Source organism: Dendrobates tinctorius, unplaced genomic scaffold (genome assembly GCF_039654945.1).
Source record: "Dendrobates tinctorius isolate UK_male_01 unplaced genomic scaffold, ASM3965494v1 ptg000104l, whole genome shotgun sequence".
Lineage (NCBI taxonomy): Eukaryota > Metazoa > Chordata > Amphibia > Anura > Dendrobatidae > Dendrobates > Dendrobates tinctorius.
In genome coordinates, this window is record NW_027361772.1 from 3,010,388 (window position 1) to 3,027,451 (window position 17,064).

Genomic DNA, 17,064 nt, shown 5'->3' on the forward strand with positions numbered 1-17,064 from the left:
AATTAAAGCAAAATAAGACGAAATAAGACGACCCTGCTCATGAGAGCTTACAATCTACAATGAGGTGAGGGAGATACAAAGTACAGGTGTGTATTTACAATGAAGGTCCAGCCATCTTGAGGGAGTGAAGGATGGATGGAGATAGTGAATGGGCTACACATACACATAGAATGACTGATTAGTGAACGTGATAAGCCGCTCTGAACAAATGTGTTTTGAGGGAGCGCCTAAAACTATGCAAATTGTGGTTAGTCCTAATTTCTTGGGGTAGAGCATTCCAGAGGATAGGAGCAGCACGGGAGAAGTCTTGGAGTTGGGAGTGGGAGGTACGGATCAGTGCAGAGGTTAGTCGAAAGTAGTTTGCAGAGCGTAGCGATCGGCTAGGCTGATAGACAAATGAGGGAGGAGATGTAGGGGGGTGCCGCACCGTGGAGAGCTTTGTGGGTGAGAACAAGTACTTTGAATTGGATCCTACAATGAATGGACAGCCAGTGTAATAACTGACGAAGAGCGGACACGTCCGAGTACCGATTAGCCAGATGGAAAACCCTGGCTGCTGCATTAAGTATGGACTGGAGCGGGGATAGTCAAGTGACAGGGAGGCCAATTAATAGAGCATTGCAGTAATCCAGGCGGGAGTGGATCAATGCTACAGTGAGGGTTTTTGTTGTTTCCATGGTGATAAAAGGGCGGATTCTAGAGATGTTCTTTAGGTGTAAGCGGCAAGAGATTGTATATGGGATGTGAAGGAGAGCTTGGGGTCAAACAATGCCCAGACAGCACGCCTGCTGCCGGGGTGTTATTATAGTGCCACCCACGGAGAGGGAAATGTCAGATTTAGGGAGGTTAGTAGATGGCGGGAGCAGAAGAAGTTCAGTTTTGGAGAGGTTGAGTTTCAGATAGAGAGTGGACATTATATTGGAGACTGCGGACAGACAGTCACTGGCGTTCTGTAGTACAGAGGGGGTAAGGTCGGGGGAAGACGTATATAGTTGTGTGTCATCAGCATAAAGATGGTACTGAAAGCCAAATCTGCTGATGCTCTGTCCAATTGGGGCTGTGTAGAGAGAAGAGAAGGGGACCAAGGACTGAGCCCTGAGGTACCCTGACAGCAAGAGGAAGAGGAGATGACATGGAGCCAGAGAACAAAATACTGAAGGAGCAGTCAGAGATAGGAAGAGAACCAGGAGAGAGCAGTGTCCTTAATGCCTAGTGACTGGAGCCTAGAGAGTAGGAGATGGTGGTCAACAGTATCAAAAGCTGCAAATAGGTCAAGAAGAATAAGCAGAGAGTGGACACCGTTACGTTTTGCTGTCAGGTGGTCATTGGTCACTTTGAGTGCAGTTTCAGTCGAATGTAGGGGGCGGAAGCCGGACTGTGAAGGGTCTAGAAGGGAGTGAGTGGACAGGTAACGGGTAAGGCGGGAATAAACTAGGCGCTCCAAAAGTTTAGAGATGAAGGGGAGATTGGAGACTGGTCTGTAGTTGTTTGTGCAGGATGGGTCGAGAGCGGGTTTCTTTAGTAATGGAGTAACGATGGCATGTTTGAAGAAGGATGGGAAAAAGCCCAAGGAGAGTGAGAGATTAAAGATTGTAGTTAGGTGGGTTGTGACGACTGGAGAGAGACTGGAGATGTGAGGGAATGGGGTCAGTAGTGCATGTAGTCGGACGAGAAGAAGCAAGGAGTCTGGAGACTTCTTCTGTGATGGGATCAAATGTGGAAAGTGAGCCAGGGGAGATGCAGAAAGGGATGGGAGTCACAGCACTTGGTGGTTGGGAGCAGATTTCCTGACGGATATTATCTATTTTTTTCTGTAAAGTGGGAGACCAGGTCACCAGCACAAATGTCTGTGATAGGGGCTTGTGCTTTTGGCCTGAGGAGGGAGTGAAAAGTGTCAAAAAGTTCCTTGGGGTTGTTGGCTAGTGAGGAGATCAGAGTGGTGAAGTAGGTCTGTTTGGCGAGGTGAAGGGCAGCGTTATAGGTTCTTAACATAAATTTGAAGTGGATGAAGTCTTCTGGTGTGCGGGTTTCTCTCCATAGGTATTCAGCACTCCTAGAGCATCGCTGGAGAAGTTGAGTTTGCAATGTGAGCCAGGGCTGTTTTACTCTGTGCTTGGAGATTCTGAGGGCGAGGGGAGCTTCTTGGTCAAGGGTGCTTCTAAGAGTGTCATTGTAGTGATGAACAGCCAGATTAGGACAGGAAAGAGAGGAGATTGGGGACAGTGATGAGTGTAGGGAGTCTGAATGTGTCTGAGGGTTAATGGCTTGTAGATTGCTGACTGTGTGGTAGGTAGGAGTGAGCGTGAAGTAGAGAATGTTGTGGCCAGAAAGTGGAAGCGGTGAGTTATTTAGATGGGAGATTGAACAGAGCCGGCCGAAGACCAGATCAAGGGTGTTACTGCCCTTGTGTGTCTCAGAGGTTGAAAGCTGTGAGAGGCCTAGAGAGGTGGTTAGTGATAGAAGCTGGGATGCAGATGTGGAAGTAGGGCTGTTAATGGGGATGTTGAAGTCTCCCAGGATAAGGGTTGGAAGTTCTGAGGACATGAAGTGCGGCAGCCAGGCTGAAAAGTGGTCAAGGAAGTGGGTGGGTGAGCCTGAGGGCCGGTAAATGACCGCTACTCTGAGGGAGAGGGGACGGAAGAGCCTGATGGTGTGGACCTCAAAAGAAGGGAATAAGAGTGATGGATCTGGGGGGGGGATGCCCTGGAAAGTGCATTGTGGGGACAGGAGTATGCCGACTCCACCACCATGTCTGTTTGTCGGTCTCGGGAAGTGAGAATTTTAAGCCACCGTAGGAAATGGCAGCAGGAGAGAGTGTCAGAATCCTGAATCCAGGTTTCAGTGAGTACTGCAGTATATAGTGAAATTCATAGTCTCTTATGTAGCCCAGCCACGGGAAGGAGGATCTTCAGGACACCCCCCCCCCCCTAGTCTACAGTGGTGATGCACTGGCATCCTGCAATTGTGTCACAGGTGGAGGGAGGGCGATGGGACCTGAACTTTAAATCCATTTTCATGTCACTGTTGAGATTGAGAACTTTATCTAAACGGTTAAACCGGAGCAATTCTCATGTTAATACCCGGCACTGTCGCCAGGACTCAGAAGCAGGGCGTGCGGTTGCATGTATTGCTATGCAGCCACACGCTCCGCTCCTGAGTGCCGGCGGCAGTGCCGGGTATTAACATGCGAGACTCGGCCGTGTTTCTCACATGTGTAACCCTGGCCTTAGAGGCAGGTTTCTTGGTCCGCTCCATTCACCCAATGCAGGATATACAAGCAAGTCCATTGTTTAAGAAGAATAGGGAAAAAAAAAAAAAAAATAAATAAATTTGAAAGCATCTCAAGTTTAATCCAGATGAAGCAGATCAAGGCGAACCTTCAGTTGGGAGGATTTTTATGGTTGTAATACATGCATTTTTTGTGTGATCTTCCCTAAGGAAACGACCACGGTGTCTATGCAAAAAAAAAAAAAGTGCATGTGGCCAGATACAGGGACAAAGACCACCACTGATGAAAGAAAGAGGAGACTGCTTAACTTTTCAAACTCAATCAAGTGAAACGAAACACTACCAACAATTATCATGAATACTGGTAGAATCTGATGACTTTTAGAAAGGGTATTCTCATTTTAGACCTCTATGGCATATCAACAGGACCAATATTTCTACTAATGGCATACTTATTGTTAGGACCCGCACCTATGGGACCTGAAGACAAGAGCGCCCCATTATTTAAAAATAACATGTAATATTCACAATTTTTTTTTTTTTTTTTTTTTTTTTTTTTAAACACAGTGAGACAAAAGTTGGCCCTAGAAAAAAATGTTTACGACTTCTCACCTGATACTGGCATGACAGATGACAGTGCGTCGCTGCCACCCCTCGCCTACTGAAAAGCTAGCTAGTGTACTATAAGGCTCTGTGAGCCGGTGGATCAGAAATCGGAGGCGGCTGGAGACCGGCGGGAACAACAGGACGCTGCAAGAAGAAAACAAAACAAAATGGACAGACATTAATAATGTGGAATATTAACCCAAAATAATCAGGAAGAGATATGATGCTCACATCAAATCCAATACACACCATGGGGCCTGCACCTAAAATCCTCATTAATACTTCATGACAGATTTACCAGTATTATAATGACAGCGCAGCACATGATCGTGTTACCATCATAGTTCCAATAAGTGACTTATCCTACACTGCTGAAGAATAAACACATGGCTAGAGAGGAAAAGGCATTTTGCTTCTTAGCCAGTGGGCACAGGCTGGGCTTCACTGGAGGACCAAGATAGTCGTGACCGGAAGGCTTTCACGAAGCCCACGGATGCCAAGATAACCCATCAGTACCCTGTGATTGCGTTGCCTAGGGGCTGATGTCTTCAACAAACCCATGGCTGCAATTGCAAACCATTGGCTCACTAGATCACGATGCAGGGGCCTCCCCGGTTCACATTCATTAAATGCCGCTGTTACATTGACAGAATGACTTAAGAGGTTAACAGCAGCGGACAACAATTAGTTTCACCTGTTGCTGTTAGAGGGAGAAGATGCAGCCCCTGCCGGCAACGATACGGCCCCTGCTCCTGAGCCCGCATCAAAGAGGGGACCTGACATGGTGCACCAGGACATTTGTTGGGAATGGGAGTAAAGTACAGCTTTGTCATTAGGTCTCTGCAGGTTACAGCCAGTAGTAACTAAATGTTGTCACCAGGGGGAGATTGAACACTACAAATATACCTTGTGACTGGGAATCTACTCTGTACAGAATACTGCATATCGGAGTCTGCACTGTACAACACAAGGCATGAGCTCCATTATCAGTGTCGTCATTATAGAGAATATCCAACACTTGCATCATTAAGCGAGTTTATTAACACCCCTATAATCCATCGCGCACCACGACTGATGCATCTTTATGGGATCTGAGGGTAAAGGCCATTTCCACAACATAAGTGCAGTAACTAAAAAGCCTAAAAAAAAAAAAAAAAACAAACATGGTAAATGCAATCAATTTCTAAAATTGCTCACTGCTACGGCTATCTCCCCCTGAATACCTGCATGTCAGAGGCTTTTTTTCAGACCTGGCTGCCATGGCTAGGTACTGGAATTCACTCAAGACAGGTGGCACATGCTCAGTAGACACCGGCTATCCTTCTATAGCCGGCATCCTGTTACGCTGCAGTGCGACTGCACCGCCCTCCCTGTACGGGGTGGACACGGGCGCTGTGCACCCACTCTTGTGCGAGGAGGAACAGCTCTCCTCTGACTGCGCTTGAACATTTCTGTCCTTATGAGTTATAATGGCCACCACGTGCCTAGAAGTGGGCCTATGTGTATACTGCCTGATGGGTGTGTCTTTATCTGGACATTTTGGGGCCATTACTGTATCTAAGGGTATGTGCACACGCTGCGGATTCACCTGCGGGTTTTTTCCCGCGGAAACGCAGGTAAAACCGCAGGTAAAGTGACCTGCGGTTTTGCTGCGTTTTGGCCCTGCGGTTTCACACCTCTACTATGTTAAAGGTGTGAAACCGCAGCAGAATCCGCAGAAATAATTGACATGCTGCGGAAAAAAAACCGCAGCAAAACCGCGCGGAAAAAAACCGCAGCGTGAGCACTGCGGTTTTGAAAACCCATAGGCTAACATGGTGAAGTACCATGTCTGCGGAACTGCTGCAGTTCTGCAGGGCCAAAACCGCACCGGAACCGCAGCAAAAACCGCAGCGTGTGCACATAGCCTAAAGGTGATATTCACGAGCCGCTTATCTGCTGCTGCTGCTACAAGTATATATTGGAGTACGATCTCATGTAGAGAAAACGCGGAACGGAAAATGTGTAAATTACAGGGCCACGCATACGACTGATTTTTGTCTCCTGGACTGCCTACAGTTACACTAAATCTAGGGAGAAGCTTATAATACAAGTCTCCAGTGATATAATCCCCCCCCCCTCATTGTCTTATGACGCTCCACCATCTAGGACCAAATGACCCAATTTCTTGTCACCCCTGACAGCAAATGGCATAACTACACTACTCCAAAAGGAGCTTGTACGCTTCTCCCAGTGTTTTGAGTGTGGGCAGAAACTAGACAACATGAAAGAAACCCATGCAAAGAGAAAAAAAAAAAAAAAAAATTAAGATGGCAGATATAAGCAAAGCATAACAAATAAAATGGTAATACTCACGCCTTCTGGTTTCCCTGTTGGGAGAAGTGGTCTAGTTCTGCACATACAAGTGTGTAGAATTCATGTTCCTCCCCAATAAGCTGCAGCTCGTCAACGAACAATGGATCCAGGTAGACAGTGGTCAACATCACAAGAGGAGAAAAATCTGAGGAAAGACCGAAACACATGGACATGGATTGCATAATCCTCCTCAGACTACGAGCTGGGCAGCGCTAAGGAGTTATACAGGAGAAAGCCAGCAATGTGCATCATGGATGTGGAGGGGACACAATGGCCCGCCAGGGATGAGGTGAATTCCCTGATGGCCCCCACCCGTCTATATAAGCAGCACTCATGGTTCACTATGCACAGACGCGGCATCTCATCATTCATGTCATAGGTCAGTATAGAAGCAGAGGTGAATGAATCAGGCTGTAATATTTGCATTTAACTGAACAGTGGCCCCCAGCGCCAATACTACTGATGGGCCCTTTGCACCCCAGTCCGACACTAGGAGGGGGCATTATCATAGAAAAATAACCATGCATATAACACGAGTCACACTGGTACAGGTCCAAAATCAATGGGTCCGCACAGGGATTTCAGGTTCACATTTTGTCATCATGCAGCAACTCTTACGACAAAAAAGAAAAAAAAAAAAACACCAAAATTATGGCTAAGGCTTTCCTCGAACACCAGAGTACGTAACCTTTCATTCCCCCCTCTCACTTCATTCTTCATGCCCTTGATTAAAGCGTACCCCTTTCCTTTTCCTGTATTTACTTGTAAATTAATAAAATTATTGGAGAAAAACGACTGAGGAAAAAAAAAAAAAAAAAAACAAAAAAAAAAAAACACACACACGACAGGTTAAAAAAATCTACACAGGACTGAGGTAAAAAATAAAACAATCCACACGACTGAGGTAAAGAATCTAAACACGACTGAGGTAATAGAAAAAACAAAAAAACCACACGCGACTGAGCGTGGCCTAACTGGGGTTGATATACCAGTTAATAATAAATGTATTTACATGTGGAAATGCCCCTCACCCCATCTTATGTGGGATAAGATAATAACAAAAGAAAAAAAAAAAAAAATATAGGAAAATTAGTGTAATGGGAAGGGGAACAGGATTAAAACATTTTAGTGACACTTTATGTTCCCAATTTTGAAATATCATTATAGCAGGTATTGCGTGACATTTCCCCCCCCCCCACACACATCAAGATCAAAGAAAAAAAAATAAATAATCCAAACAGGACACAAATAAATTAGGCCTCATGCATGATAAATAAAAAGGACAATTTATGCAGTTCAAATAATAGTAGAGTGTACTTAGTCTAAAATAGCAGAAAAATGGCCAGTTCGGAAACCAGTTACGCCCTTTTGGCTGAAGTTTACACATCTTCCTTTTAGGAATTATTTTTTTTGTGCAAAAAAGTGAATCCCTTTGTGCACCCTTTGTACTAATACCGATATCAGGAGGATGGAATAGGCTCAGGAATAGCCAACTCCATACAGAGCAGATGCCAGCTGTGCTATACAGCCAGCCTCTCTCAAAGGCCTCATTCACACGGTCAGTATTTTACCTCAGTATCTGTAAGCTAAAACCAGGAGAGGGTGATACAAACACGTCACCACCTCTGTATTTATTATACTATTCCTCTGACTGTTCCTTTCCTGATTTTGGCTTACAAATACTGAGGTAAAATAGTGAGCAGATACTAAATGTGTGAACCTGGCCTTACAGCAGGGACTAGAGACCAATCTAATTACTGCCGTTTAATCATTTAGGTGCTGCCATCAATCACTGACAGCTGCATTTGAACAGTTGGGTTGTTAGTTCTCATGCATTTTGGCACCGGCACCATCATCATCATCATCATCCTCCCCAGTGACGCAATCACAGGGTGTCGATGGGCTGCCATGATAGTCAGGAGCTACTGAAGGTCCCCCATTTCTGCCATCAGTATTAGTCTATGAAGCCCGGCTGTAGGAGAACATCAAGTGTCACTATATACTGCAATACAGTGTGATCACAACACCTAGTACAAGCGAAGAAACGACTGCAGTGTTTAGGGTGTGTGCACACGCAGCGGATTATGCTGTGGATTTGGTCCTGTGAAATCGCAGTAGAATCAGCTGCGTTGTGCAGTACCATTAAAATGAATGGAAACCGCAGTGCAGAATTTTCCACGGTTTCAAGTCCGCAGAAAGAATTGACACGTCAATTCTTTCTGCGGATTCCGCTTCAGTTTACCATCTCCTCCATTATAGAGGTGATAAACCGCAGGTCTTCTGACCTGTGGATTTTACTAAATACGCGCGGAAAAATCCAGACCATTCCGCAGCATGTGCACACACCCTTAGTCTCCTAGGGAGGTGCACTTACATTAATTTAAAAATGGTTCTTATTTTTTACTTTTTTTTATTTTGAGTTGGGAAGTGGTGTAAACATATCATTAGGTTAGCAAAAGCATACTAGAAAAATTAAAAAGCAAAAAAAAAAAAAAATAAAGCTTTTCTTGTTTAACTTTTTGGCAATTTAAAAAAAAATAAAAAATCCCCAATACATAGATTTGGTATTGCATTTCCAGGTCAATTTTACCACACAAAGAAGGCCGTAAAAAAAAAATCTATCCCAAAGACTGCAGTTTTTAGGCCTCAAGTAGAATTTTCTCACACTGAAAGCAGTTTTTTGGGAAAAAAACAAACAAAAAACAGCCACAGAGTAGCATGCAAAAAGGTACAATTCACATGGATAGACTCCAATAAAGAGAAAATCCCAAACCTGGGACACACAAACAGCCCCGGCCCCCCGAGGGCGCACGTACACGGCCCCCCGAGGGCGCACGTACACGGCCCCCCGAGGGCGCACGTACACGGCCCCAACCCACGGCGCACGTACACGGCCCCAACCCACCGAGGGCGCACGTACACGGCCCCGGCCCCCCGAGGGCGCACGTACACGGCCCCGGCCCCCCGAGGGCGCACGTATACGGCCCCGGCCCACCGAGGGCGCACGTACACGGCCCCGGCCCACCGAGGGCGCACGTACACGGCCCCAGCCCACCGAGAGCGCACACACACGGCCCCGGGCCACGAACACAGATTCGGGCTACTGAGGACACAGACAGCCCCAGATTATGGAGCAGCAGGGCAGCACATGGAATCATTCATTTTCTTTGGGAAAAGTATCTTAAAACTGGAGCAGGTGCCCACAACAACCAATCAAATCGCAGCTTTCATTTTCCTAAAGGTAACTGAGATATAAGAGCTGAACTCTGATTGGCAGCTATGGAAACTAAGCCAGGGTAACTGTTACTGTCTGGCTAAGTTTCTCCCCTTGCTTAGGACACGTCTTAGGGAGTGGCAGAAGAGCCAGAAAAAGAGACACGATATAAAAGGTCACCAGAAGCGCTACAGCTGGGAGGAAACTACACTTCCCGGCGTGCACTGGGCGGCGGGGGATGGCTGGGGCCTTCAATCGAGCAGCTAGTTCTACGCTAAGCCGCTGCGTCCCCAGGCGGTACGTGTCTTACACAGGAGCCAGCGGGCTGTCAGTCTCTGGCGCTGGTACTGTCTCTTTCCCCGGAGACCTTGTTACGGCACAGAAGGGTCTCCTGTAATTCAGCGTCTCTGACTGACTTGTCCTTGCTCTTGCACAGCGACCTCTGGTGGCGCCTCTTATATTTATTGGCGTGGTCACAGCGCCACCTAGTGGTTGGTGAAATAAACATAAAGGGGGAATACTTTTTTTTAAAGGGAATCAACTATTTTTTCATATATAAGCTGTGGCCACCACCATCAGGGGGCTTATCTACAGCATCCTGTAATGCTGTAGATAAGCCCCCGATGTAACCAGAAAGAGAAGAAAAAGGAGTTAGATTATACTCACCCAGGGGCAGTCCGGGTCCGGTCTTGGTCCGATTGGTGTCGCGGTCCGATCCGGCACCTCCCATCTTCTAGCGGTGACGTCCTCCTCTTCCCGTTGTGGCTTCGGTGCAGGCGTATTTTATCTGCCCTGTTTAGGGCAGAGCAGAATATTGCAGTGCGCAGGCGCCGGGAGAGATCAGAAAGGTCCAGCACCTGCGCACTGCAGTATTCTGCTCTGCCTTCAACAGGGCAGATAAAATACGCCTGCACCGGAGCCACAACGGGAAGTAAAGAGGAGGACGTCACCGCTAGAAGATGGGAGGCGCCGGACCACGACACCCATCGGACCAAAAATGGACCCGGACCGCCCCTGGGTGAGTATAATATAACTCATTTTTCTTCTCTTTCAGGTTATATCGGGGGCTTATCTACAGCATTACAGAATGCTGTAGATAAGCCCCTGATGGCGGTGCCGGCAGCAGATACTCGGAAAAATAGGAGACAGATTCGCTTTAAAGGGAACCTCATTTTTGAGCTATGAGCTGCGGCCACTGCCTTTTGGGGCGTATCTACAGCATTCTAAAATGCTGTAGGTAAGCCCCCCGATCTAACCTGAAAGATAAGAAAAACACGTTATATTATACTCACCCGCGGGCAGTCCGGTCTGATGGGTGTCGCAGGTCCGGGTCTGGCGCCTCCCATCTTCTTGCAATGTCATCATCTTCCTTGCTTTTTGTCGTGGCTCCTGCGCAGGCGTACTGATCTGCCCTGTTGAGGTACTGCAGTGCACAGACACTGGGCCTCTCTGACCTTTCCCGTCGCCTGCGCACTGCAGTACTTGGCTCTGCCCTCACTGGCTTTGGGGAGCCAGTGCAGGGATTGACAGGGGGGACAGGCCGGGGAATAGAGGTCGGATAAGTGGATTAGTTGAGCAGCAGCGTTTACAATAGATTAGAGGGGAGGACACAGAGCAGGAAGTTGCAGTAGTCAAGGCGGGAGATGATGAGGGCATGTACTAGGGTTTTTGCAGAATGTTGGTTGAGGAATTTACAGATCCGGGAAATATTTCTGAGTTGAAATCGGCAGGAAGTGGAAAGGGCTTGGATATGTGGTTTGAAGGAGAGATCAGAGTCAAGTATTACTCCGATGCAGCGAGCTTGTGGGACTGGGGAGAGTGAGCAGCTATTTACATTAATGGATAGGTCCGTTGGGGGAGTCGAGTGAGATGGGGGGAAAGATGATGAATTCTGTTTTGTCCATATTAAGTTTTAGAAATCTAGCGGAGAAGAAGGATGAAATAGCGGACAGACATTGTGGGATTCTGGTTAGTAGAGTGGTGATATCTGGTCCAGAGATGTAGATCTGTGTATCATTAGCAAAGAGGTGGTACTGGAAGCCGTGAGATTCTATGAGCTGTCCAAGGCCCAGGGTGTAAATGGAGAAGAGCAGGGGTCCTAGGCAGGCTCGGACTATCCCATAGGGTAACAGGGGTATCCCCGGTGGGCACCTGCGCAGATCTGGGCCCCCAACACCACTGTATGAGAAGTACTAGGCATAATTCAACTGATTCTGTATAGAAAAAGACAACATCTCATCATTCATTAATCAAACTACCCAGTTTATTATTATATAGAGATATAGGTAAATTTGTGAGTGAGGGTAGTGTAAGTGTAATATTTGTATGCAAGTGGGTCCCCAAAGTCATGGTTACTGGTGGGCCCTTGGCATCCCAGTTCGACACTGGCCTTAGGACTGAACCTTGCAGGACTCTGACAGATAGGGGACAAGGTGCGGAGGTGGTGAGCGAGTGGGAAACGCTGAATGTCCAGTCTGTTAGGTATGATGAGATCAAAGATAGGGCTAAGTCTGTGATGCCAAGAGATGAGAGGGTCTGTAGTAATAGGGAACGGTCCATGGTGTCAAAGGCAGAGGACAGGTCCAGGAGGAGGACAGAGTAGTGTCACTTGGCTTTGGCAGCTAGTAGGTCATTGGTGACTTTAGTTAGGGCAGTTTCAGTAGAGTGATGCATCCGAAAGCCAGATTGTAAGAGGTCGAACAGGTAGCAAGATGAGAGGTAGGAGGACAGGCTCCAGTAGTTTTGAGGCATAGGGGAGAAGTGACATGGGGTGATAGCTAGATACAGAGGATGGAATAAGAGAGGGGTTTTTGAGGATAGGTGTGATTGAGGCATGTTTAAACCTTGAGGGGAAAACACCAGTTGTTAGTGATAGGTAGAAGAGATGGGTTAGGGTTGGGATGAAGACTGTGGTGAAGTTTGGGATGAAGTGGGATGGGATTGGGTCAAGTGTAAAGGTGGTAAGATGTGATCTTGAGAGTTGAGTGGAGAGTCGATCTTCTGTAATGGTGGAGAAGTTGGTTTTGGAGGAAGAGGAGGACTGAGCACTTAGGAGAAAGGGCTCTGGGGGTTGTCGACCAAAACTGTCTCTGATGTTATCAATCTTCTGCTTGAAAGAATGAGGTAAAGTCTTCCGCTGAGATGAGTGGAGAGGGAGGACATGCTGGGGAACGGAGGAGAGAGTTGAAAGTGCTGAATAGCTGTTTAGGGTTGTGAGACAGGGAGGATGTGAGAGTAGGTTTGTTTTGCTGTGGCGAGTGTGGCCTTGAAAGTAGTGAAGGACTGTTTGAATGCGGTGAAGTGCTCATTGGAGTGGGATCTTTTCCATCTCCGCTCAGCAACTCTGGAAGCTCGCCTCAGTTCTTTGGTCAGGCTGGTGTGCCAGGGCTGTCTGTTGGTTTTGCGAGCTTTGGTATGTGTGAGAGGGGCAACTGATTCCAGAGCTACAGCTATTGGGGTGTTATATAGAGCGGCAGCAGCATCCACATTGTGTAGGGAACTTATGTCTGTAAGAGGGAGGAGGGATTCAGACAGTGAGTGTAGATCGAGGTGTTTAAGATTTCTGCGAGGGTGTGTGAGTTTGTGGAGTGGGGATTGTGGACAAAGAGTGGAGAGGGAAGAGCATGTAAGTAGGTTGTGGTCAGGAAAAAGAAGAGGTGAGTTAGAGAGGTTAGATAGGGAGCAGAGGCGGGTGAAGATGAGGTCCAGTGTGTGGCCATCTTTGTGGGTGGCTGCAGAAGGCTATTGATTGAGGCCGAAGGAGGAAGTGAGAGATAGAAGTTTAGTGGCAGCTGAGAGGGAAGTGTCAATGGGGATGTTGAAGTCACCCATGATGATAGTAGAGATGTCAGCGGAGAGGAAATGAAGTAGCCAGGTGGTGAAGTGGTCAAAGAAGGTGGTGGCTGGCCCTGGGGGGATGGTAAATGACAGCCGGTTGGAGGGGGAATAGATGTGTACAGAGTGTACCTCAAAGGAAGGGAGGGTAACAAAGGTTGGCAGTGGGATTGGGGTGAAGGAGCAGTTATCTGACAGGAGAAAACCAACTCCTGGCACTATACACTGTATACTATATTCAGAGCTCCTGTGTATAATGTCACTGGTGATCACTGTATTACCTGTACACCGACTATACACAGAGCTCCTGTGTATAATGTCATTGGTGATCACTGTATTACCTGTACACTATACACTATATACAGAGTTGCTGTGTAAAAATAGTATTGGGTATTTTAACACATTTTTAATAGGTTAGAGTAGTGTAGAGCCCGGCCAAAAGAGTCTACCTTGTAGTGGTGGTGGCTTAAAAAAATCTTTTGGCTAAAACAATGATATGTGATATGTATGTGATATGGTGTTCAATGGGAACTGCTAATGTGTGATTGCTCCTCCCAACAACTTTTTTGAGATCTCTCCACAGGTTTTCAATGGGATGTGGATCAAAACTCATTGCTGACCACTTCAAAACTCTTCCTCACTTTGTTTTTCGTCTATTTCTGGGTGCTTCTTAAAGTATGTTTGGGGTCATTGTCATGCTGGAAGACCTGACCTAGGATGCAAACCCAGCTTTTTGATACTGGGCACTATATTGAGGCCCAATATCCTTTGGTAATCTTCAGATTTCATGATGTCTTGCAAACAGTCAAGGCACCCGGTGCCAGAGGCAGCAAAACAGCCCCAAAACATCGTTGAACCTCCACCATATTTCACTGTAGGAACTGTGTACTTTTCTTTGTAAGCCCCATTCCATTTCCTGTAAACAGTAGAATGACACGGTTTACCAAAAAACTCTATCTTGGTCTCATCTGTCCACAAGATGCTTTCCAGAATGATTTTGGCTTACTCACGTACATTTTGTCAAACTGTAGTCTAGCTTTTTTATGTCTGTGTCAGCAGGGAGGTCCTCCTGGGTCTCCTGCCATAGCATTTAATTTCATTCAAATGTGGATGATACATCACGCTGACACTGATGCACCCTGAGCCTGCATGACAGCTTGGATTTATTTGGAACTTGATTGGGGCTTCTTATCCACCATCTGGACTATCCTGCTTTGCAATCTTTCATCAATTTTTCTCTGCTGTCCACATCCAGGGAAATTAGCTACAGTGCCTTGGGTTGTGAACTTCTTGGTTACCGTTTGTTGTGCACCGTGGACAAAGGAATATCAAGATCTTTGGAGATGGACTTGTAACCATGAGATTGTTGATATTGTTCAACAATTTTGGTTCTCTAGCCCTCAGAGAGTTCTCTTTTCCACTTTCTGTTTTCCATGCTTAGTGTGACACATACAGACACACAATTCAAAGATTGAGTCAACTTCTCCCCTTTTTATATGGTGTGAGGTGTGATTTTCATATTGCCCACAACTGTTACTTGCCACACGGGGAGTTTGAATGAGCATCACATACTTGAAACAAAATTGTTTACCCACAATTTTGGAAAGGTGCCAACAATTTTGTTACGCCTATTTTGGGGGTTTTGTGTGACATTATGTCCAATTTGGCTTTTCCCCTTTTTTTGTTTCTAGTTTGTCTTCAAGCCTTCTAGTTCTTTGTCAGGTCCCCATCCTATCTGAACCAGTACCTGTGATTCTGAACCCCCCTGTCTAAACCATGACTAAGACTATTTTTTAGTTGAAACGCGTTGATCCTCCTCACTGGTGTGCTTGGTGTTTTGCTATAAGAAATTTTTAAAGAACCAACATATTTTTAAGTTGTCCAATAAAGCTTTGTAAATTGCAGCCGCCTCCGTCTCCAGCTGGATCACTTTTTTTTTCTTCCTCTTGCTCCTAATTCATGTGGATGCTCACCACAGTCCGTGCTGGGCGTAGGCAGGCTTGGGGATTGCTTTGCAGACGGGTAAGCTGACTACAACTTTTTTTTTAACTTAATAATAAAGCTCATCCATCATAGATTATAGACAAACCAAAAAATAAATGGAATCAAGAGCAGTAAAAAATGTATAACATTTTTTATTAATACTCAATAAGATTAAAAATACACTGTATATAGATATATCACTAAATACAAAATAAGGGAATCAGCGACATCCAAAAACCACATATAGATCAAGGTCATAAGTGTAGATGACAATATACAGGCAAAGAATAATATTTATTCAGCTTCCTTTCAATTATCTCTCAAATGTAATAATATCAGGCGTCTCCCATAAAGTGCATAGCGCATACAAGAAAGTAACAGAGAATTATATCATGTTACAATCGTCAGGAAAAAGTTCAAAGACCGCCAGTGCTGTCCACTTATTAGACAGGTCGGTACTTTGATTTTTTAGGCTAATGTTTATAAATTCGGCTATCTTCTTTTTTTACTACCTCATGCTCTTTATATATACTGGCTTATAGTCTCCAGCTCTGGCGGTCTTTGAACTTTTTCCTGACGATTGTAACATGATATAATTCTCTGTTACTTTCTTGTATGTACTATGCACTTTATGGGAGACGCCTGATATTATTACATTTGAGAGATAATTGAAAGGAAGCTGAATAAATATTATTCGTTGCCTGTATATTATCATCTACACTTATGACCTTGATCTATATGTGGTTTTTGGATGTCGCTGATTCCCTTATTTTGTATTTAGTGATATATCTATAAACAGTGTATTTTTTATCTTATTGAGTATGAGTGCAATAAAGTAGTATATAAATTACCCAAGGACCATAGGGATGCCCACACCCCGACGCATGTTTCGCTTGTTGCTCTCTAGAGGAGAGCAACAAGCAAAATAGTAGGCCCCATATCAGGTAACCCTGATTACAGCTATGGTGGCGCACCCTAATTGTGGGTATAGGGGAATGTCAGCAGATGACCGTGCTGTTACTGAAAACAAATTTCTATACAAGACGAACACCGAAATTACTGCCATGTGGTGACCATATAGTGACCATATCCCTCACTCTCCAATAGACGACACCTGAGGAAGGCTGGGTACAGCCAACACGCGTTGTGTTTTTAATACATTTTTATTATTGTGAATTCTGGTGAATTATCTATTTTTTGAGTTTGGGAGCACACAGATTTTCTCCATCTTACTACCTTCTGTTGAAACTCTCCCTGGAAGACTTTTCTTCAGCAACCAGGTCGGCTGTACTCCGCAATTGTTTTTGGAGTTGTGCCCTGGCTGCACAACCTCAGCTGGTGAGATGTTTTTGTTTTAATGGTCCCGTTAATACTCACCTAGTATGCTCACAAAAGCACTATACTCTCGCATGCTTTTCTATACATTATATACTTCTTCATTTTATCATATTGGATCCAGTGTTTGTTGCAGTAGCCAGTGAGGGTTTGGTTCCTGAGCTCTCCAATGATTACGCAAAACACCTCTCTGAAATGAGAAGCTTCTGCCGAAGTGTGTACACGTACTGATGTACGAGTTCTATAGGGACACTATGTGTTTGACACATGTACGGTCTCTTACACCTGGACCTCCACCAATTCACCAATCAGCACTTTGCAGTCCCTATAATATATGGAAAAAAAATTACCCTTTAGAAATTTTTTTTACCCTTTTCAGAATGTTTTATGACTGTGCATATGATTGAATAACGTGAACATTGTTTTAAGACTGTCTTGAGTGTGCCTCCATGCCACCCCTAAAAACGGAAGGAGGACAGCCTATTTCCAACAGAGCCGAGGAGTTAGAC

At 45.6% G+C, this 17,064-nt stretch overlaps 1 protein-coding gene across 3 annotated transcripts in view; it reads right to left on the minus strand.

Annotated features, from left to right (window-relative positions):
• Positions 1-9,860, minus strand: part of R3HCC1 (R3H domain and coiled-coil containing 1) — a 37,410-nt gene extending 27,550 nt beyond the window's left edge. For all 3 annotated transcript variants that reach the window (XM_073588600.1, XM_073588599.1, XM_073588598.1), the window contains exons 1-3: positions 9,714-9,860; positions 6,190-6,334; positions 3,841-3,978 (exon numbers count right to left, since the gene is read on the minus strand). In XM_073588600.1, the coding sequence (XP_073444701.1) occupies positions 3,841-3,978; positions 6,190-6,317 (266 nt within the window). In that variant the 5' untranslated portion in view covers positions 6,318-6,334; positions 9,714-9,860. The remainder of the gene's footprint in view (positions 1-3,840; positions 3,979-6,189; positions 6,335-9,713) is intronic.
• Positions 9,861-17,064: the final 7,204 nt, after the last annotated feature.